Source organism: Hyaena hyaena, unplaced genomic scaffold (genome assembly GCF_003009895.1).
Source record: "Hyaena hyaena isolate Hyena2069 unplaced genomic scaffold, ASM300989v1 scaffold_1209, whole genome shotgun sequence".
Classification (NCBI taxonomy): domain Eukaryota; kingdom Metazoa; phylum Chordata; class Mammalia; order Carnivora; family Hyaenidae; genus Hyaena; species Hyaena hyaena.
The window spans coordinates 48,463-72,515 of NW_024081844.1; the positions used below are offsets into that span (position 1 = coordinate 48,463).

Consider the following 24,053-nt stretch of genomic DNA (forward strand, 5'->3'; position numbering starts at 1 on the left):
TTCAGATGTTGTCATCCAAAACCTCCCTCACAGACATGTCCAGAATAATGTTTGACCAAATGTCTGGGCGCCCTGTAGTTCAGTCAAGTTGGCACTAAAATTAACTATCACAGCACAGGTAGTCACTAAGTCATTTTCATTTTATAAATGAGTAAACTAAGCCTTGGAGAGGTTAACTTACCTCAGTGCACTCAAGTATAGATGAATTTACAATAGAGATGCATTTACAGCCTTCCTCCAAACTCATGTAACTATTTATTTCATTCATCTGACAACAGTAGCCACCCAAGTTGCTGTAGCTAGCGATGAAATAATTCCATCCTCTCTTTCCTGTTATATTTTAGCTTCCACTATGATGGAGGTCACGGTAAGTAAGGGTCCTTATAATTTTTCAGTTTGATTAGCCTCACATATAATAGTAAAAAACAGACTTTCTTCTGGTCCAGAGACACAGGGCCTAAAATACTTTAACTGGTATTACTACACATTCAGCAAGAAAGAGCAGACCAAGCAGAGATGTGTTCTGGCCTCAGTGAGAAAGGGTCAGTGAATGTTGTCCCGCATTGTCCCGAATGGGAAAAACTGGGACAAAGAAGAGGAAAACCCACTACTAGAAAAATATTGAGTTCAGTCAACTATAGAAAAATTACCTTGGCCATGGGACTAGGTCTGTGTAGTAGGCTTTTCTCATGTCTTAATTGAAATATCTGTATATGGTATTTAACACTTTGCTTGCGATTTCATGCTCATCAAGCATTATATTTTAAGCAATAAAATAGTTTTCTAGACATCCTAATTACAAGATAGGATATGGGTAGGAGATGTCAAATTGTGGACACCAGAGTGGTTTTTTTAGTTTATGCACAAAACAATAGAGATAATATTTTAAAATGTATTTACATGCTTTTCTCTGTATTTCCTTACTCCTTTCCCCCTTGCTTTCATCTACTTGCCTTGGGGGAGATTTAAGATTGTTAGGAGAATAATATCAAGAGAAGGAAAGAGTTAATGTCCCCCAAAGGAATAGATATTACCCTAAAGAGACTGGTTTAACCGGAAGAGAGGAAATTGCACTTAATTGGAAAGACAGGATTTTCCCCCCTCTACTCAGTGGGATAGAGATGCTTATTAAGAAGTTTTGATTGCTTTTTGAAAATATGCAGAGAAATGGGTTAAATTTTTCATTCTGCTACATTCAATAAGTAAGAGTCTGTCGCAAGGGAACTGGTCGTCTTTGAGGAACTCAGAGCCTGGTTTCAGGCCAGCAGGGCTGTGGTCCAGAGCTGATATGGTGACTTCCATCCTGAGATTCCTGCCTAGAATCAGAGACCATATTCTCCTTGCTTTGACACCACCTTCCCCACCAGTTGTGCTAAAGTTACTACAAAAGCTTGGAATGGAAGTGGTGGTGGTAATAAGTCTATCCTCAGTATCTAGGGAAAGCATCACAAAGCTATGGCATTTGAACTGCATCTCAAAATATTTTTTTTCTTTTGAAGTTCTTAGAATAAAGATGCTATAATAATAAGAAGGAATAGGTCTGATGAAGGGATACATTGTTAAGAATCCTGTAGAAACACATAGCAGTCCGTTTGGCTTTATCATTTATAAGGAAGTTTTTTTGAACAATTAGACTCCAACTTCATGCCAGTGAGGTGAAACTCATGGTGATAAAGCTGGTATGAGTTCACCAAAATCAGTGATTTCAACAGGCAGTGGTAGATTACTACATACCCAGTGGATCTTGGTAAGATTACTTTTACCAAATCTTTAAGTGTCTATTTTAAGGTGTTCAAACAACTGATAATCCCTCTAAGGGTGAGTTAATTCACAACTGGTGACTATTTAGTTAATTAACCCAGACCCAGAACTAGAGAGAGTCTACCCAGACAACAGGCAGCTGGAGTGGAGGTGCACCTGCCTGTCTTTAACTCACCCCTGTGGCTGCTAAAGAACAGGATAGAACACATGTCAAATGAGGAAATACTTAACTGTGTGGTCCCTACAAAGGCAGAGACTCTGTTCGCTACAAAGAGGGAGCACAAGAAGGGGACGTAAATGCTTTGTACACTATCTATTATGCATGATGAGTCTATGGTACTAGTGAGCCTGGGATTACTCAATTCTGAAATACTGTGGGGCATCCCTTGAAACTGAGGAAAAAGTGCTTCACAGAAGGATTCAAGGCAGAAATGACTACGTGACAACATTAACCACAATTATATCAAGAGAAGAGTTGTTCTCAGTTCCAAAATATTTCAGATAAATTGATAAATGGAAGTTCCTTTAAAGTTAATAGAACATTGATAAAGAACACACACACACACACACAGTGGAATACTGCTCGGCAATCAAAAAGAATGAAATCTTGCCATTTGCAGCAATGTGGATGGAACTAGAGTGTATTATCCAAAGTGAAATAAGTCAGAGAAATATAAACGTCATATGATTTCATTCATGTGTGCAATTTAAGAAGCAAAACAGATGAACATAGGGTAAAGGAAGGAAAAATAAGATAAAAACAGACAGGGAGAGAAACCATAAGAGGCACTTAAATACAAAAAACACATTGAGGGTTGATGGGGGGGTGGGGATAGGCTAGATGGGTGATGGGCATTACGGAGGGCACTTGTTGGGATGAGCATGGTGTTGTATGTAAGTAATGTAAGTATGTATGTAAGTATGTTGTATGTATGTAATGTATGTAAGTATGTATGTAATGTATGTAAGTAATGGGTTCTACTCCTGAAACCATTATTGCACTATATGTTAACTAACTTGGATTTAAATTAAAAAAATATATAAAGTTAATAGGGCAAAGTAAGTACCTTTTTAAAGAGACCGTCTTTAAGGAAAAGAGCTTCATGCTCACCCTACTCTTAACTCTGGTCATAGGTTTATTTGGTGTCACGGGAAGGTCATAGCTTGTAATCTTTTATAGACCCTGACACACACAGCATACCAAAATGAACAAGGAAGGCTGAGGACACAGGCACCATCTTTGAGTGGTATAAATGCTGCTTTCCCAGGCAGAGTAATTTCTAATTTTATTTTTTTATTTTTTATTTTAAAAAAATTTAATGTTTTATTTCTGAGAGAGAGAGACAGCGTGAGCAGGGGAGGGTCAGAGAGAGAGGGAGACACAGAATCTGAAATAGGCTCCAGACTCTGAGCTAGCTGTCAGCACAGAGCCCGACGTGGGGCTCGAACCCACGTACCGTGAGATCATGACCTGAACTGAAGTCGGACGCTTAACCGACTGAGCCACCCAGGTGCCCCTAATTTCTAATTTTAGAAATATATGTGCAGTTAACTGGGCTCCACAAGGGTCAGTGGGCTGGAGAGTAGAGTATCAGTGGGTCAACTGATCGTGGGCTATCCATGAACATATCAATGGATCCCGGGACATCTGGATCAAGAACTAGGATGTAAGCAAGAGGCTTGGTGCTCACCTAAAAACTCTCGTAGTAGTACCGGGGATAACGGTTAGTGACAGACTAGTTCTAGTACACAGCTTCCATTCGGCAGGGTGGGAATAGTACAACAGCTTTAATGCAACCCTACTCCTTAAAACAAAGTAGGGCAATCTGGTATTTCTTGTGTTTGCCTCCAAGATATTTAGCACCACTGAGAGTGTAGTTGCAGAAAGTAGGGAAATCGAGCCAATTTTTTGAAACAAAAAAGCTACTCCTGGCTCTTCCGCTCTTTAAATCATTCCATTGATACCCACTCCCTCTTCTTCTGAGTGTGGGATCATGCCTATTTGCATTCTCTGATTCAGAAGTTCAACATACGGCCCTTCTATCACAGTTTAGGAGGGAGATCTTCAGAATTTGCCAAGAGAGGCACCCACACACTCATGAGTGCTGAGTGCAGCTCCCTAATCCTTATCAGTCCTGTATCTAAATCTATTTATCATTCAACTACCTTCAGGCTCCATTCAAATTCTCCTTATTTCCAAATGAGTCATTGTCTCCTTTAGCCACATTTGGAGGAAGTTTGGAATCCATCTCTTTAAGAAATAATTATTTGCTCTGTGAAGTCGCTCAGGTCAACACACTTCCTTAGTCTTTCATTTGTTCCTTCCCTCTTCCCTCTCACAGGGAGTCAGGCTTCTCAGGCTCCTGTGGGCTTTCCTTAAAAAGAGGAAAAGCCCATTATGGAATTCATTCAGAGGATATAGTGACCACTTGTCAGAGGGCTTCGTCTTTGGTAGAAGGCCCATGGGGAGGGATCCCTAGCCCCAAGAAATGAATCTCAAATGGTAGACTTGAAAGATTAACGTGATCCCTATAAAGTGACTTGGGGCTAATTAGGGGCAACACTAAAGTTGCCATGGGATCATGGAAGGAATCAGACTGGCTCTGAGTCCAGAGGTGTCCCTTATTTCCAAGTGTTGCAATGTGGTGTCCTCTGGAGCTTGGTTCAGTCATGTACCAGTACCCTCCAAGTCCAAGACCATGAAATTGGTATCTGTGGCCAGAGGTCTTGTAATACTTCTGAGAGATCCTTCCAGATGGAAACCGGAAAGGAAAGTAGAAGGATAACACTCTCTTGGTCAACTGGACTTATGTTCTTGGAAATACCATGTGGTAGTCACACATTTAAATGGCTTTTATTTTGACGAAAAATGGGTAATGTAAAAACAACATAGCCTGCCAGAGCTTTTCAGAATGTCTTACCATGAACAAGGAAATAAAATCAAGCCCTCATTGCTGTTATTTAAAAAAATCCTACAATATGTTTAGAAAACGAATCACTCAGTAATCGGGCAATGTGACGGACGCTTAGGTAGCTTATACGAAGTGGAGAGCCCAGCACTTGCAAATTATTCCTTCTCAGAAGCAGAAAGCATCTTCCTCCACGATGTGCTTTTCCTATGTACATCATCCCTTGAACCATCTAAGCAGGTACCTCACATTGAAAAACCTTTGGAAAGATGTGGACTTGGTTCAAAGGCATCTCAATTTAGTGGAGTCAGGAAGACCTGGGTTCTAATACTGGGGTTGACACGTATAGCGCTTCTTTGGGACAATCACGGCTTCGCTGGGCCATTTGGAGAACAACCAGATTATGTGTGTGAAAGCTCATGGTATGGCATCTGGGATGAATAAAGCTTCCAAAACTCTTCTTCCTTGCCTGCTTACCCAACTTCAGCCAGACGGGAACTCAGGTGCCTGTGAGGGCATTTACATGAAAATGTAAATAACTTTAGGCCACAATGAGATGAGAGATCTGGCCAAGTTTCAGCAGAGGTAACTTTAGTTTCTAAAAAACGACTAACTCTTGATTGACAACTCAATATGGGCAGGCTGAAAACCCAGGTAGCTTGCTAGGCATCCGGAATGTGTTTCCAAGTGTCTCAATAATTTCAAAAACTTTACAATTTTGCCTCCACACCCCAGCCTCACTCACTTCCACTCACACTCACTCATATACACCCCCGTGAAAGCACCTACCAGCCATGCCTCTGTTAGCACCGATCTCAGCAGGCATGGAACTAAAAAGTAGAAACATTTATTGTGTTCACTTCATCATGACGCTTCAAAGATCTTTGCCCAGGGGATGAAGCTTGAAAGAAACGACACAAGCCAGAGTACATTTTGTGATAACTTTTTTTCTTCTCTTTAGAAAAAAAAAATATGTACAAAAAAAAGCTAAGAAGAGCCAATATGGAAATGTCAAGAAAACATTCTGATAGGTACAGACAAGGGAGCTCCTTCTCTGAAAGGAGTTACACGTTAGTTATTACCATGCTAGAAAAATGAGATGCAGTTAAAATTCTAGAACAATTAAAAGCCACAGAGCCAAGCTGTTGCTCTGCGGTTCTAGGTTGTAGATACTCCAATACCCTTTCTGTAAAATAATACTGTGCAAACTGTAAAATATTCATTTTCATAGAAAGTCCATACAATATGATTTACAAAACTGTTGAGTTGACAGGGGAGACTGGGACTAGTGGCTTTTTGGAAAGAAGTCTGCAGTGTCACCTGCCAGCCCAAGGACGTGATTCTAGAAAGATCTTGAGTTTCTTAGATGGGAGAAGGCTTTATCAAAGAGAACCATGTAACCCCAATACCCCTCAAATCCAGGAGTCTCAGCCACTTGTTTATGTTAAGCAAGTGACTTCACTAATATAGAGATTTAACTTAGAATACAAAACAGGTAAGAGACAAGAACACAAAGTTCTTGGCGAAAGGAACATTTCTTTCTGTCCAATTGATTTTGAGATTTACCATTAACCAACTTTGCCCTCTCTGCAACTCAAAAGTTAACTTTCATTAAAATGTAAAAGTTCTGGTGGAGGCAGCAAGTGTAGTAATAAAGGGGTAAGGTGAATTGTTATATTAATTATATTTCTGTGCCTATAAAACTGAGAAAAGAAGGTCTGTGTACAAATATCACAAAACATCAATCATTGAATCAATGTGGTTCTTCAGTGCACACTGGAACAAGAAGAAAATTTTGTTGGTGTAAAATTCCGGCATAAATATATTAAAGCTGACAAAAAAAATCAGGGCAAGCTACATCACTTCCTCATACAAAAAAATGTACAAAACATTAGCCTCTAACTAGATAAACATAATACTTGTCTTCACAGTTTGACATCAAGTAACTGTGTGTCTTGAAGTATCGAATTGGAGGGTGATTAAAAAAAAAAAAAAAACTTGTGACACATCAGCTGTCTCAGGTGACTTCGGTCATGGAGGCAGAGTGATTCTGTAAAGACAAGCAGGTGCAATCTCAGAGTTGGGCTGATTGACTCACGTGCACACTCACTCTTCCCTGGCTGTGTTCTTGCTCACTTGTCTCCTGGCTTCGTACAGGCTGTTCCCTCTCCTTGAAATGCTTTTCCGGGACCCCACAAATTATCGCCTTTTCTATTAAATCTTCCCTGATTTTTCAACCAAAAATAAAATAATTTCTGCACCTAAACTTGGTCTCTATATAATTGTCTTATATCATACTTACTCATCCATATTCTAATAAACATTTAAGGATCTCAAAGTAACTTTAGCCACATTCCACATATTTAATGTCGTGTTTTAAGATCAAACAGTTCTAATTTTTGAAAATTTTCTGTATGATTTATTCTTTGAGTCATGAGCTATAGAGAAATGAGTTTAATATTTTCAAGTGCACAGTTTTTTTTGTTTTTAGGGATAGGTATCTTTATTTTTTTTCTTTTCTAGAGAATGTAACCTGTGTGATACAGAGCCTTTACAATGTGAGACTTTTACATGGCTTATTTTCATAATGTTTAATATATTTTGAGGATTATATATAATGCACATTAGATCAATCTTACTAATCATCTATATTTTCACTATATTTTATTTGCTTATTAATTAGAGAGAAATGTGTTACAATCCATAATATGCTTGTGGCTTTGTTCCCTTTTCCTTGTAATTCTATCAATTTGAGCATTTATGGCTTGTTTATATAACTTATTTGTACAGGACCCACCTTCTTGAAGACCCAACATTTCCTCTGTTGTTTGAACTTAAAACCCCCAGTCGGTGGGGCTGGGAAATAACTTTGGAAACTGAGGCTTTAGATATGATTGATTACTATGAGTTTCTTGATTCTTGTTTGTTTCTAAAACACTAGAGATTCATATTATATTCTTGAGAGCCTAACTACACATTTTAGAAACTAAGTATTTTGTTTTTCAATGTACTTCTGTCATATTTGTGAAAACTAGAGCTTGATGCATTTCTTGCCATAATGTGAAAAATGACTTATCCTTCATGTTTTTACTTTTATAATATGCTTCCTTTTTGAAAAAAAAATTGTTCCATGCTTTGTTCAATTACATGTTTATAAGATTCCATTTCAGAGTAAGCGGTAAAGATAGAGTAACTGAATTAGCTAGGAGAACTACGTGGATGGCTTTGGGCCGATTTAACTTTCCAAGTCTCCTATTTATGATATGATGTCTGCAATATCACTAGTTTCAAATCAAGGGGGCCCTTAGAATTCCTCTGGGAATATTTTCTGAAATATAAATATTCTTTTACTTCACGATTGCTGGATTAGAACCTCCTGGACTAAGGTTCTAGGCACCTGGGTCTCAGCACCAATTGGATTCTTTTTCTGGTAAAGAAAAAAAAGGTCTCCCCTCCATCCCAACTCTGGAGACATTGAGAGGCTTTGTACCACACCCAGAGTGAGTTAATATAAGCGTTTCATTTCTAACTTTCTTATAAACTGTGTTCGATAAGCACACAGTTGCCCAACGCTAAGGGCGTGGGGAAGCAGAGCGCAGATGGCTCCAAGCTAGTCTCTTTAGGGTCATGATGACTCTGTGGGATCCTGCGACAGGGTGTCTCTGAGCTTGTAAGAACTCTATGGAACCACAAAATAATGCTTTGGTTTGGTTTCTATAATTACTTACATTTTGGTTTTTATTTAGTACTTGGGAAAGATTTTAGAAAATGTACCCGGTCTCAATCAACTATGCTAAAGGGATCATGGAAGGCAAATATCCAAGTTTGAGTTGATGTTTTAGAAAGGAATTAAAAGCACTGTAGCTCTGGGGGGGTTCCATGTGGTAAAAGGGAAAAGGTGTCTCAGGAGGAGGGAAAGGAGGGTAACCAGGCTCCCTCCCCAAGCAGACAGTCTTCTCCTTGAGTTCTTTTGAACAGTGGGATAGATTTCAAACATATGAGTGCATGCTCTGAAGAGAGGTTCATATTTTCTCTCAGGTTTCAGAAGATCTTCTCCCTGGGAAGATGGTTCTACCCCAGAAATTACAAAGGAGTCAGCTTCTAATAGCAACCACAGCTGTTGGAGTTGACTAAGGAGTCCTTGCCCATGGGAGAAACCACAGGGCGTATTTATTTTAGAAAAACTGTAGCTCAGCTCAAATACACTATCCCTTACTGCATGTTTCCATTTAATGCTAAGTTGCAGATTTCAGAATGGAAATTCTCATGAATGAAGTGCCAGCAAGCGGGACCTTTAGAATGAGATGGGCTTCTTTGAATTTTAACTGGGTGACCTTGGGCAGGTTTCTTAAAATGTTTGTGCTTTACTTAACTTACTGACAAAATAGAATTAATTATAGCAATTGTAGGATTATTGTGAGGACTGAATGTGATGGCTTGCAGTACTTTTCTTTTCTTGACCCAGCAAGTAAAGGGGATAATCATCCTAACTACCCACGAAAACATTTGATGTTAAAGGCAGATGCTTTGTTACTTGAGTCTTCTACAGTTGGTGTGGAAGGCATCACTTGAGAAGTTGACTTTCTATCCAGCGTCCTGTAGCTTCTGTTTGACTAGCCTGTGGAAGTCCTGTTCACTGTTTCTTATTAATTTCTATTTTTCTATGGAGGTGCAGATAGTTACTATGCTGATTTTAGGTTTTTGCTTTTGTCTAAAGTCTCTAGTTCAGGTTTTGCTTCTGGCTTGCCACTGTCTGCCATCAAGCATTTATTTCATGCCTCGTGATTTCCAGGAAATATGGAGAGTAAATAAGACATAGTTCATAGGGTTCAGATCCTCAAGGTCTCCAAGTTCTTGGCAGAGGCAGATATGAAGGGACATTATTGGCATTAGTTGTGCAGGACAATCACACAAGAGTCCATGAGTGTCCTTCGGCCCAAGCCTGGTATTCAGGAAAGGCCTCAGTGTGCCCAGATGGGATGATACACATGGAAATAAAGATACATGGACAGATTTGAAGGAAGTTCAACAACTGCCCATGGTGAATCATAGTATATATTTTTAAAATAATCTTTTATTCTATCTTGTGGAGGATTTTGCAATTCGGTTTGGCAGTTCATTTTTCAATCTAAATGGAATCCCCCCAAATATGACCTAGATGTGTCTATGACATCTAAGGTCACTCTCAGTGGCCCTGAGGGAGAAGAGAGAAAGAAGTCTGGAGAAGGCTTCCAACAGAGGGCTGTGCTTGAGTGGTGTTGGGCAGAAGGAGGTGAAAGGCGGCATGTTCAAGAAAAGTAGACACCACTTAAAAGAACACAGAGACTCTCATATTTGTGGAACTCAGTAAATATTTGTTTGCACTTAAAACTCACCTTTGTCTTCAGTTGCGACACCTCAACAGTAGAGGAGACCACTTTGATCTTATCAGGTACAGAAACATAATTAGATAGGGAAGACCAGAGAAAGTCTCACCATTTCATTACAAAGGATCATGATTTAGCTACTTTATCATTCAACCTGCATCGACAGGCTGTATATAAATAAACCAGTAATAGATTTTTTAGTATGTTACTTCTTAATTACATCAAGTCAAGACTTTCACCTTAGTACAGGCTGAGGGAAAAACAAACAAAACACATGGCTCTGGGTTTGATGGAGAGCCCTAGTTTTCCCAAGATCGAAACAGCTTTAGTGTTTTGTTTTTCTTGCTAATAATATTAGAAAGACTTCAATAAATGTGAAAAAGAAATAGGAGAGTTCATCTCAGAGAGACACCTAATAGTCAATAATCTTTAAATTATTATTTAAAATATTATTTGATACTATATTGATAATTCCAGTGGGAGGTGATTTGCTTTTCCCTTGCACTACCTATGAAAATGTTTTTATAAGGATATAAACAAAAACACGATTTCAAGATGAATGGGTTATTACAGGACAACATATAGCAGGACTCAGCCTGGCCTGACAGTGGAATCCTGATTTGTTATTGTTTTTCCCCTTTTCTGTCTGCTTAAAGAGCCGCTCATCTCAGGTCTCTTGCTTGCTATATGGCCTCAGGCAAGTTCGCTGAACATTGCTATTTTCATATTTCTATTAAAAATTTTAAAAAATGTTTATTTATTTTTGAAGGGTAGAGAGACAGAGTGCGAGCAGGGGAGGCGCAGAGAGAGAGAGAGAGGCACAGAATCTGAAGCGGGCTCCAGGCTCTAAGCTGTCAGCATAGATCTCTAGTGGGGCTCAAACTCACCAACTGTGAGATCATGACCTGAGCTGAAGTCAGATGTTTAAATCACTGAGCCACCCAGGTACCCCCATATTCCTATTTTTAATCTGTGAAGTGGGACTTCTATCCATTCAATAGGTTTTTGTTCAAATAAGAATGTATTTGTAGAGCACCTAGCAACTGTCCCAGGCAAAAATAAGTGCTTGATACTGTCTCTCGAGGCCGCTTTCACTCGGCAAATCTTCTCCATGGCTTTTTCTATCTTCTCGGACAGAATACACTTCTTCATTTGGATTCACAAAGCACCTTGGGGACCTCTGATTCTGCATGTCATATTATGATTACTCATTTATATCCACCTTCCTGATTATCTGTGAGTTCTTTAAGGACAAAGACTATGCAGCTAATTATTTTCTGTATCTCTGACATGAACGAAGGCCCTGATGTAGATAAGTGACCAGTGAGTATGGTTGCATTAACATTTTTGAGCGTAGTCATCAAAATAGATCCAAAAGGACACTTAGTAACCTTTTTAATGTGCTTCCAGCTTACATCTGTCACTGAATGTAACAAAACCTTTCTCTTTCTAAATATTGTCCTAGTCACTAAATCAGATTGGCCTCCCACATAACTGGCCCAAATTTCATAAATGTGGTATTACCTAGTAGGTCACGGTGTCTTAAAACAGCTGGGGTTTAAGTTAGGCATTACGAAGAACTTCCTGAGGATTCATGATTGCCCAGCCCCAGAATAAATACAGGACTAATTGAGAGAAGGTTGAAGTTCTTGAAGCCTTTACATCAGATTTTTATTCTTGTTGAGTGGATTCGGTGGTATCCTGCTTTCAGCAGAGGAATGGATTGGTTCACCTCCCAATTTAACAGACCCTGAGCCTGTGGGTTTGGTTTGCTAAGACCGCTTTACTGTACCTGTGCACTCAAGGTTTCCAGAGGGCTTTCTATCCTTGGGAAAGCCATTAGGGGCACTCCACGGGGATCCTCGGGCTTGGGTTTAGAAGGAGATCCTTGCGTTCCTTTAAAGTTATGGACCACACACATTCCCTGCAGGATGAGGGGAAAGAAGACTGGAGTCAGGCTACAGCCAAGTCGTCGCTGAGGAGGGAGGGCCTTTCCTTCCCTAGAGTATCATTGCCATAGTGACTTTTTTCTTTTGAGCCAGTGGGTCATAGGGGCCATGCAAAGACCTTGGGCATAGTTTAGGGTGTCTGCTGGACATGTTCCAGGGCTGACGAAGCATCTGTGATAATCACCCCATTGAGCCTGTTTCCTCAATTGTGAAACGGAAATAATAACACCTATCTCACAGATTTGTAATGATGAAAAGACACGATGAATGTAAACCATCTCATAATAACAGCTAGTTTGTTGAGGGCCACTCTGTGTCTGGCATTGTCTTGAGGACTTCACCTTCCTTCATTTAACCCACTCAGCATTCTTACAAGGAAGGGACTATTATCATATTCAACTTAGATAAGAAGCAACAGAGAAGTTAGATAACTTGTCCAAAGTCACACAAAGATTTCAACTCCACAGTCTCTTAATCATACTGCTATACTCTTTTGCCTTTTAACAAGTGCCAAATATAAAGCAAACGATCCCTGTTGGCTAATGTTTCACTCCTGCCTAAGATGGTCCTCCTTAAATTAGGTGACTACTATTTGCTTGAGATTAAACTACTCAAAATAGTGGCATTTTCCTTTATTGCTTCCATTAAAATACTTTCCCTCTAAATGACTACTTACTTTTCTTTCTTACTGAGGCCCCCTTCATAACTAGTCTGTTTTTACCATCTTCTCTGTTTCTTTTGCCCTGGTAGAGTTTATCTGTCTTTTCTATATTCAGTATCTTTGAATCTTTCTTGTCACTCTTCAAACCCTGTAGAACATTTGTATAAATAGTCTCTACGTTGCTTTATTCCATCTCACTCTCCAGCTCTGCTTAAATCCCCTAGATTCAGGAAATGGGGGAACTAGGAGGTGTGGGAGCTCTGGAATTGGAAAGTCAGATTTATGGCTTATTGGTTGGGTGGCCATTGGGCAAGTTATTTATCTTTGAGCCCCATTTTCTTCATCTGTAAAATGAGGATAAGAATATTGTTAGGCTTCTCCTAGGAGCATATGATTTGGTGTATATAAAGACTAGGACACATAGTAATTGCCCAAATAATCATCCACATATTTTGGTATGGGTCTCTAGATGATTAGGGCTCTTTCGTGCAATATAGCCACAATTTAAAAAAAAATCTTTACAGGAAACACAAAACAATAATGCATGTGTGCTCTAAGTATGTTCCTGGTCTCAGACTCTTCTCTTCCTGTCTTCCTCTCTAAGTCTCCACTTTGGAAGGCTTCCAGTCTCTTCAAAGACATCTTTCCCCTCCCATTTCCAAGCTCAGTGTGTGTGCATGTGAGGTGTGTACATGTGCACAAGCAGATAACAGGGAGAGCATGGGGTCTGTCTCTGTAGGGGCCATTCAGTAGGAATTCTGGGTCTTACATAAAGATCATTTGTGGAAAACAAAATCTGACATTTGCCATCAACTGGGAAGGCAATAACAGAGCAAACGGTCCCTAAGCAGTAGGAAACAGGGCTGCACGTTAGTGAGAGAAAGGAAGTTTAATACTAAGGCAGAGTTTGTACACGTGGCCTTAGAAAATGCAAGGGATTTCACAGATTTCATCCCATAAAGACCTCATGAAATAGCTCGGGACAGTATGTACTATTCTTTCTCTCTAGCTGGGAATATTGGGCTCGTGACTGATGGAGAGCAAAATTGTTTGGCTTTTGAGCCTAAGCCTTCACTGATGAACTATCGATCTATGTTTGAAAACCCCCTCTTCTCTTGAAGCCACCCATACTCTTCCCAAACTCTTTTAGTAAGCAATCATGGGAAAATATCTCCTATGAGAGATCAACAGCTCAGGATCATTCAGCACTGCTTTTCCTGAAGCTTCACCCAGTCAATTTGCATTGAAGTCCTCCATCTTTTACTTTAGAAAGAAAGCCTGGGTTCATTTAAGATAATTTTGAATTAAAATGAAGCTTTCCCATCTCCATTGGGAGATCAGTGTTTTGAACAAATGGGAGCATTTCCTGTATGTCAGCAGGTAGAAGTGTTAGAAAAACTCTTGAGTTAGAAGTTAGGAGAGGCATAGGTGTATTTAGTATGTTGGGAAGAGCAAGGAGGAGGGTCAGTGCAAGGAAGAATCGTCTATGTATAATGCCAGTCTCTTTGGGTGCTTTGGATGGGGATAGGCAAATTGGGAGGAGGGACATTCAGACTGTGATGGCTATTGTCTTTTAGGGGAAAGTTGATGAATTTTACTAGGGGATTAATTTCATGCACAACATAGGACTCTCCAGGCCCAGTGATTTACTTCCAGGTATGTTTTAAATCCCTGAAGAGTATTTAAAAATTGTACCTCTGTGGTGTGTCCCTGTGATAAAATACTACACAGCAAGAAAGAGAAATGAATTATTGATACTTGCTACAATGGATGGATCTCAAAATAATCATGCCAGGTGAAAGATGGCCAAAAATGAGTTTATACTATATAGTTCCATATAGGCAAACTAATATAGAGTGTTGGAGAGATTAGTGGTTGCTTGGGAATGAGGGGAATGGATGAGGGAGAGAAGGACATATCTGTATGTCAAAATTTATCAAATTGTACATTTCATGTGGCATCTATTATCTGCCTATTATAGTTCAACAAAACTGTAAAAAAAAAAAAAGACAAAAACAATAAAAATTAACCTCCTCTTCTTCCAGTTGTAAGGCCACAAGTCTAAACGTCTAAACCAAACTGACTCCATGACAGGCTTTAAGTTTCCCCTCTAAACTAGAAGGCCTGGGTTTCAGCTTCCCCAAAACTATCAGGTAGTTACACATTGCCCAAGGCAGGAGTAACCAAGGGTTAGGAAAGGCCAGCGACCACCCCTCCACATTGTTAAGGGAGAGGTCTGGAGATAGAAACTATAGATAGGACCCTGTTACCTAATGTTAAAGCCGAGTAAGACCCTAGGCTCACTCTGTGATTGGTTAAATTTAAAAAAAAAATTTTTTTTAAATGTTTTATTTATTTCTAGGAGAGAGAGAGAGAGACAGCGTGAGCAGGGGAGGGTCAGAGAGAGAGGGAGTCACAGACTGAAACAGGCTCCAGGCTCTGAGCTGGCAGTCAGCACAGAGCCCCAAGCGGGGCTCGAACCCACGAACCACGAGATCATGACCTGAGCGAAAGTCGGACGCTCAACCAACTAAGCCACCAGGCGCCCCTGTGATTGGTTAAATTTAAAGGTACTCTAAACATTGTAATTGGATCCCGCCAAAAGTAACGAATACTCTAGACAATGTGTATGGTCAAACCCTCTGTCAATGATGTTGTATAATTATGAATGGATCACTGTTCCCATGTCACAACTTCTGTAACTCCCCCATCACAAACCCCATAAAAACCCTACTCTGCCCTTGTTCCGGGCTCTCAGCATGGATCCATTGCATTGGTGAGGTCTGGGAGCCCGAGCTTAAGCCCGTAATAAAGCCCTTTGCTTTTGCATACGTGACTCCGACTCCTTGGTGGTCTTGGGATTTTGGGGAGATCGCGATCTGGGCATAACACAATCCAACTGAGATTAAGAAGTTTCCTAGTTGAGCAGGTGGTGAGGCCCACATTTATTTGAGGAACTAAAATCATCAGAAAAGTAAAGATATGGAGAAAATTATATTAGCCAAAACTCTTCTCCAGAAAGATTATTAAATGTGGTTGAGAAGCCACTTCTACTGGAAAGTAGCTGCCCAAGAGCCATCTGTAGGTGATAGCAGATGCCTTCTAAAAAGTCTGGGTGTGGCTAGAGAAATGTTTTCATGCAGTGAGTGAGATATGCAAGTCTGGGCCAGAGCGGAGTTTCTGAGGGTGCTGGAGAAGGGGCTGTCTGCTTCTGCCCAGGCTCTTTGTTTTCTGTTCTTCCTTCAAGCAACACTTTCTGCTCTCAATACATTCTGAACAGATCTTTAAAGAACATTGCTTTAAAGAATAAAGAACACTGCTTTGAAGGTATGCTAACTTCCTAGTCTGCTGGACCCCTGTTCCCAGCCCAGTGTCGAAGGAAGTCCTCCACAGGCATTCTTCTCTCTGACCACAGGGGGGAATATGCAGTCAGATTTCTGAACGAAAGGGTGCTTCAGAAGTCATTTTTATTCTTGTAGCAAAAGGATGCATAATACTTGGGAGAAAATCGCAACTCACAAAGCTGGGGCAGGAGGAACACGGACTTACACTGTGCAGTCTGGCTAACCTGACTTGCCGTGATCCCGGACAGCCTTTCAGAGGGCACGAGAGGGGAGAAAGTGGAAAGCGGGGACGCTAACCTACCAGAAAGAGGGCTACCGCAGTGCCCAGGATGAAGCCCGCAATCACGTCGGAGCAGTGGTTCCGATATTCAGAGACCCGATTGAGGCCTGTCAGGAAGGCTGTGCAGAGGGTCCCGAGGCACAGCACTGGTTTAGCCAGTCGACTGCTCTTTGTCTTGATTGTGCTTGTGATGTACATCTGGAATAGGACAGAGACCAGCAAGTGACAGGCAGCCTCCTCGTGTGGTGCAAACACATGCATGCGCATACATGCACCAGCACGTGCAACAGCGGCGGTGCCAGAGTGGCCACACTGACTAGTTGAACAATTCTGCTAAGTCACGGAGGAAAGAATTTGGGTAGGAAACCAGTGCGGCCGGAACAGCGGAGAGCCATACCCTAATCATGTCGCTTTGTGTTCTAGTGGGTCCGTAAACAGAAATAGCCATGCAGAGAGTGACTGTGTAATAAAGATCAGAGTCAGGGCATACAGGTTTTATGCAATAAATTAAAGAATCATTTGGGGGTGTTAGGAAACCCACATAGAATCTCAGATACCAAAGAAACCTTTTGGGAGAATAAATTTTATGAAAGAGAAGATCAGGTAGGGGAGTGGCTAGTACATTTTACTTTTGGTGTCTTCCGGAGTTCTAGCTGATCCTCCACACTTGTAGGCAAAAATTTAAAAGCACTGACTGGTTAGCTGGCTGACTGCATTAGGACTTCCGGATGAGTATGTCACACAAACAGGTTTTAGTTGTGCTGGGAAACTGAGTCTCTCATTCCTTGGAACATCTGTGATTGGCTCTCTTCATTCATTTACTCTAGTGTGTGTGTTTTTTTTATTTTTTAAGTGTTTCTTTGAGAGAGAGAGTGCAAGTGGGGAGAGGCAGAGGGAGGGGGACAGAGGATCTGAAGTGGGCACCGCGCTGCCAGCGAGTGAGTCTTAAGCGAGGCTGGAACTCACCCACCGTGAGATCATGACCTGAGCAGAAGTTGGATGCTCAACCTACTGAGCCACCCAGGTGCCCCTATTCTAATTTTTTTTAAACATTTTTTTGAGAGATAGAGTGAGACAGAGCATGAGCAGGGAGGGTCAGAGAGACAAGGAGACACAGAATCTGAAGCAGGCACCAGGCTCTGAGCAAGCGTTCAGCACAGAGCCCGTTGCGGGGCTCCAACCCACTAATTGTGAGATCATGACCTGAACCCGACGCTTAACGGACTGAGCCACTCAGGCGCCCCAGGTGCCCCTATTCTAGAAGCGTTTTAAAATATTGAACTCGGTTTTAAAATATCGAACTTTTCTATGGATTCCACGACATCCAAAAGGCTGGGAAAGGATTTCCTGACTTGAGGAAAGGATGATGCAATTTATGACACCTAAGATGTGGACTGTTCTTATGTACTGTGAGGGGCTTGGCAACACTCTTAAAGTTTCATCGGCTCAGTTATCAAATGTGTATGGCCTCTTTCAAAGACATAAATGTGGTTAGATCACTTGCGGCAATGGTTATAAGAAACCACTAGAGGGCATTACTGATCCATCTCATCATTTCTTTAAAATTGTGATAAATGAGTCTGCAACTCTGAGAAACAGTATGCTAATACCTACAGTCTATAGTGTGTTAGTAAGGGCTCAGCACATACATGTTCAATGGATGCCTTTTACAATATTACAACGGAAACTGTTAATTTTGTAGAATGATGTTTCAACAGTGGTGTGAATAGAGAAGATGGAATTCTCTATCATATGTAATAGACCTACGAAAGTATGGTTTGATCAGTTACACAAATTAGGGCACATTACACCATTCTGGGGCTGTATAGGAAATGTTACTTAACATCTATACAAGATATATTTAACTTCAGTGTTTTATCTTTTTATGTTGTTTTTTAATTACACCCTTTATCAATCTTTCCTATAAGATTACAAACTATTAAGAGATGGACTTAGGGTTAGTATTCTCTACAGTATTAACTAGTACTTAGGAGATCCTTGTTGAGTAATTTGTGAAAGCACTTCGCACATAACAGGGGCTAAAAAAAGTTTCACACATTGGAGTCTTGTATCAGGGTTTATCTGATTATAGTCTGTCTGTGGGGCATGATTTGAATTGGATTATATCTAAGTCCTTGAAAACATCTGCTATAGCAGCATCTATTCTGAGTGAACAGACTTTTTTCTCAAAAGAAATGTATATCTCATTTGATGAGACAATAGATTATTATGAGTAACAGATTTATTTTTATAATTATGTTCTACAAATTTCACACAGCAGTGCTTTGAGCTTGATAAATATGCAGAAAAGGGTTCAAGAGTACATCGCTTCATAGAACTTAGGCTCTAGATAATTTAGAACAAATGGATATTTTGAAAGTTGGAGAACATGCCAAATGCCCGAGAGGCCTTTCTTTGTTTAAAGAATATGTGGGCTCTCTGCCTGCCTATCTATCTGTCTGTCTGTCTGTCTATCATAAAGCAAGGCTCACCAAGCTACAATTGATCTGTTTGAGGCTTCTAGATTATCTAGATGCAGGTTTCCTAATGTGGGGCAGCTGAAATAAATAATAATTTATCTCATATTCATTAAAGAGTAGACTTAAAAAGGAATAACTAGGAAGACTAATTTTGGGTAATCTGTGTTTGACAAATTCATCCTACTGATGTGATCCTGTGAATGTGGGGCCAAAGAATCATTGTTTTAAAGAGTATTCAGCAATTTACTTGACGCTGTACTCAGCAGACTAAATGTGTGGTCAGTCCCCTTCTTTCCGCCCGGAATGTACGCCTCCGGGTGCTGGCAGGAGCACCCTTCCATCAGAGGCAGACTTTCATCAGGGTGCAGTTACCCTCACTTGAGGGGGGTGGGAACACGCTCCAGTGGGGTGTGAGGCGAGTCTTGCTCAGAACCTCTGGGAAGAATGGATTATTTGAAAGGGGTCTTTCCTCTACTTTCTCCTTCCCTTTCATTGAGAATCACTAGACTAGTCCCACCTGGAACATACATTAAGTTCAAGTAAGGAAAAGATGTGTTTTTGACCAATTGTTGCTCTCTACTTCTGTGCTCTTGTTTCTAAGGAAGCATAGGCCAGAGAAAGGAGAGATGACGTCATTTCCAAAATGGATGCAGTTCAAGAGTAGGAAAGTAAGAGGGACAGCATCTTTTCTTCTTGTATTTTAAGATGTGGGACACACTTTAGGTTTTCTCTGTGAAGAAAGCAAACAATGTAAAGAGAACATTATACCCTAGCTGGGGCAGTCAGAGCCTGTAGGATTTGGGGAGTGGTATCCAGGGAACTTAGGCGTGTTGGAGTCTTGTAGGATCACCCTTCTGTTCCGGCTAAGTGGTGAAGAAGAGTGTCAGGAGGAGCAGAGGAAGGCTGTGTTTTTATGCCGGTCCCGTTGCACCATCCAGGCAGCCATTCACATTAACGCCCACACCTGCAAACTTGTAGGCAGGTGTAAGAAATGTATGCTGTTCTGGGACCAATGAAAACTTTGGCAAAGAGTGCTGTTGTGAGCAGTGGGAGACTCCCCGACAGGGTGCCAGGAGCCTAGGGCCAGCTCTAACTGTGGGGTTCTTACCTCTTTCTCTGGGGCTGTTTCTACATCTGTAAAATGGGAAGATTTGACTAAGAGATTATCCACATTCCCAAATCAGCATCCTCTGGCAGCTCGGTATGTGACCCTGGGGTGCGGGGGTGGGGGCGACAGCATGACGCTGTACAGGAGACACATGCTGTAACATGACTTTAAAAGTCACTCTGAGTGACAGTGACCGAAGAATGAAGGGGAGGAGGGCAGAGAGAGACACACAGCCCAGCCCACAACTCATCTTAGGAGTGCTGGCAAGGCTGGGCTACTCACCGTGGCATATAAGGCGGAATAAATGCTCAGAGCAGCGTGTTTGGAGGGAAAGGATCTCCGAGCCTTTTCTATCACTTCCATGTCCCCGGTACAAATGTTGCCATTGTTTATGAACTGGTGGTGTGCTCGGCAGTCTGTGCTGGTGTAGTTCGGCTTGCACACTGTCAGGAAGTATGGTGTTAGGTGCCCCGTGACCACTTGTCCGGCGTTTACAAAAATGTCAGTAGCAAAAAGTCCGAAGGCAAATACCCCTACAAGGAGATTTGAAAGGATTAGGAATGGTGCACCATCGGTTGGTTTTGTCTCTGAGAGAGCCTATCAAAGAGGACCTCGCCAAATTGTCCCCCCAGCCTTTATCTTTGCAGGGCTTCCCAAATCATCATTCCATCCAAACTGATGCAGATACTCTGCTGTTAGCATTTTAGTGTTTTGTGTAAATCAGAAGCAGCATGTTCTAATGGGAAGGACTAGAATTTGGGGAATCATACAGATCTGGGCTCCATCTGGCCCCAACGTTGCTGACATTCGCAGAAGGTATTTGCCTTCTCTGAACCTTCATACCTACAGTCACAAAATGGTTTGGGGGAGTGATACCTCAGAAAGAAGTTGGCAAGAGGAAATAGGATAGGTACAAAATACTCACTACGGGGCCTGGCTTCAATAGCTACTCCACATTGGGTTTTTTTGTTTTTTTTTCCCCAATAGGAAAATCTATTTTGCCTGCTCCTGTTTGGAAATGCAAATACTCTGAGGAGGAGGAGGGGATATTTATGACATCATGGTGGGTGAGAGTGAATGAGACTGTCAGGGAGTTATCCCTGAAAGGGAGAAAAAAGGTCATTTCAGAACCGTTGAATGAATTAGATGTTTCATTGGATGTTGGGCAGAGAGAATGAGAGAGGGGGAGTGTTACAGACAAATGTTGGTGACTATCAGTTTCGTACTGCTGCTGTAAAAAATTACCACAAACTGAGTGGCTTAAAACAACACAAGTGTATCTTCTTATAGCTCGAGAGGTCTGAAGTCCAAAATAGGTTTCCCTGGGGGTAAAAGCAAAGTGTTAGCAGGGTTGTGTTTCTTCTGGAAGCTTGAGGGTAGAAGTCATTCCTTGCCTTTCCCAGCTTCTAAGCTGCTTTCTTTCCTCATCTGTGACCCCCTTCTAGCAATTATATCACTATGACCTCTGTCCTCCCGTTATGACTCAGTTTCCTGCCTCCCTCTCTTTTTTTTTTTTTTTTTTTAAGTTTTAGTTACCTTGAAAGACGGGGAGAGAAAGAGAGCAGGAGAGGGACACAGAGAGAGACAGAGAATTCCAAGCAGGCTCTATGATGCCAGTGCAAAGCCCGATGTGAGGCTCAAACTCACAAACTATGAGATCATGACCTGAGCTGAAGACAAGAGTGGGATGCTTAACCCATTGAGCCACCCAGGCCCCGCCTGCCTCCTTCTTATAAGAACCTTTCGATTAAATTGGGTTCACCTGACCAACCCAGGATACTCTCATCTCAAAAGCCTGAGTTTAATCACACCTGTAAATTCCTGTTTGTCATATAAGGTAACAAATCCACAGTTTCCAGGGATCAGGATATGGACATTTTGGGAGAGAAGGGGATTACTCTTTTTGCCACACTGATTTTGCTGTTTGGCTGAATCCTGTGGGTAGGCTGTATTTCCTGGACTTTATCTGTCCTCTGGAAAATTCCACAGGATTAGTCCCAATAAGATTGAACATGGTAAAGCAGAATTCCTTGTAGGAAGCTTCAGTGTGAACACTTTCAAAGCCTACACAGTACAGGTCTAGATTATTGGTGGACTATTGTCTGTTAAATATATCAAAGGCGGCTGTGCAGAGTCGAGGTACATACAAGTTGCTTGAAGGGATAAAGACTTCCCACATGTAGCTCAATTATGTGAGACGTTGGCAAGCGTGAGAGTCAGTGTTAACCCTTGTAAATGTCAAGGATCTGCTATAGTCTCAATTAAATTTCTACCCAGCTTTGACTCCCATATTCAATGCCCTCCATCTGCAAATTGTGCTGATATCAGCACCCAAAAGTTGATCCATTACAGCAGAAGTGAAGACAAGTTTGGCTGAAACCTTCATCCGGTTTTCATTTTGATCTGTATTGATTGCTATAATTTTCTTTTTTGTGGCTTTGCCAGGATGTGCTTTATCACAATGAGAGCTGGCTCTTTTAATAGCTTCAGCCAGCTCACTCTCAGAGGGTCTGACCTCTGAGAGTAGGCAATCATTGATCATTCGAGGCAATTTTCACCCCCAGGTTCAGGAAGTCTGAATGGTTCGAGAATTTTTTTTTTTTTTTTTTTTTTTTACACCTTTAAGCAAGATTCTTAGACTTAGGTCTCTGGCTTTTTCAAGGGGGCGATAAGTCTGTCTGGGCATACTTTTCTGGGAAACCAGGGTAATTTATGATTTGGAAAGGGACAAGTGACAGCACTTTCCTCTGGCATTTTGTCAGAAGTGCTTCCAATTAGGGCAGGTTCTTTCTGAGACATGATTTCTAGGCTCCTTGGATGGGTGTCTGAAATGCCAGCTGTGTGGTCCATGGTGACTCTGTGATGGGCACCTCTCCTCTTTATTGTCCTGTGATATTTTTGTAGAAAGTTGCTTTCCCCTCTTCTCTGCCTCTTTAGGATCATCCCTGCTTCTCCTAATGGCTTAACAAGCATCTGCTTTCCAAACAGTTCATTCTGGTGTATTTGATCTAGCTTCAGAGAGGCACTGTCATGGGCCACCTGGCTGTCACAGGCCAGGCCAACAAAGGGCGGCAGAACGTGCAGCACCGATTCACAGACAATGTCCTATCACTTGGGCTTTTGTAAGACACTCCAGCCATTGCTCTTAACCCTGAGCTACTTGTGTGTATTTTACAAGCCTCAGAAGCTAATAACAGCTCCTTTTGTGCTCAGGGTCAGGTGAATACCATCATGTTGCAGCGCATGATCTGAAGGAGACGTTTTTAAAATGTCTATAGAAACTACCTTGGTGTCAAAAAATTCTTTAAGTGAGGTCATATTTTTGAAATTTTAACAGATACATTTTTCATTCCTATAACCCTCCCTAGTGGCTTCTATTTATCCTATGAATCTGCTCCCAATAGTGTTCCTTGCTTCAGGGGAGCTCATCACATTTATGAATGAATTTATAGCTGACACAATTGCCTAAAAGTAAAGTGCTTTTGATTTGCCAGGGCTGTGTGCTTGAGACACTTGTTACTGTTTTTGCTTTGTTTGGAATTCCAAAAAGGCTTAGATGGGAAGGCTACGAGCCACTGAGTTTCTAAAATCAACCCTAAAGCGGGAGTGGGGGGTGGGGGATGTGGCTGAGGGTGCCACACAAGGAGGAGCCAGAACTCTGGCTGAAGGAGTGAAGAGGCACTCCCATGCGTCCCGCCTCACTGGCTATCAAATCCAGGGGCAGGGCAATGGAAGTCTCCAGAATAATTTCTGGAAATCCATTTGAAGAGTGTCCTAACCCACTCAGGGTGTAGCTCAGGAGCCCTGCAAGCCTTTTAGAGAAGCTTCACACCCAGAGTGGTATCAGACTATGGGTACCTGCATTAGCAATGGCAGAGGGAAGGTCATATTGGTTGAGGCCAAGGGCCACCTCACAAGACTCATACGTTCTGGTGTGGTGTGGGGTAAGCAGTTGTAAATTCCCACATCCCTAGGGGATGATGGGCATTGGAATGCTGACAGGCTCAAGAAGCTAGAAGGGCCTGGGATTAGGACAAAGAGATTGATAATGATATCTGCGGTCCTTGTCAGGATGACATATGTCAGCTAAGGAAACCTGAGCATGCCTCTTCTTTGTTTTTGTTTTTTTAAAGCTTATTTATTTCTTTTGAGAGAGACAGAGACAGCATGAGTGGGGGAAGGGCAGAGAGAGTGA

General features: G+C 41.5%; 1 protein-coding gene across 1 annotated transcript in view; it reads right to left on the reverse strand.

Moving 5' to 3' along the window:
• Positions 1 to 6,652: 6,652 nt before the first annotated feature.
• PLPPR1 (phospholipid phosphatase related 1) overlaps positions 6,653 to 24,053 on the reverse strand; it is a 116,116-nt gene continuing 98,715 nt past the window's right edge. Inside the window, exons 4-7 of the mRNA XM_039222887.1 lie at positions 20,141 to 20,391; positions 16,292 to 16,468; positions 11,829 to 11,960; positions 6,653 to 6,720 (exon numbers count right to left, since the gene is read on the reverse strand). Of these exons, the coding sequence (XP_039078818.1) occupies positions 6,688 to 6,720; positions 11,829 to 11,960; positions 16,292 to 16,468; positions 20,141 to 20,391 (593 nt within the window). The 3' untranslated portion in view covers positions 6,653 to 6,687. The remainder of the gene's footprint in view (positions 6,721 to 11,828; positions 11,961 to 16,291; positions 16,469 to 20,140; positions 20,392 to 24,053) is intronic.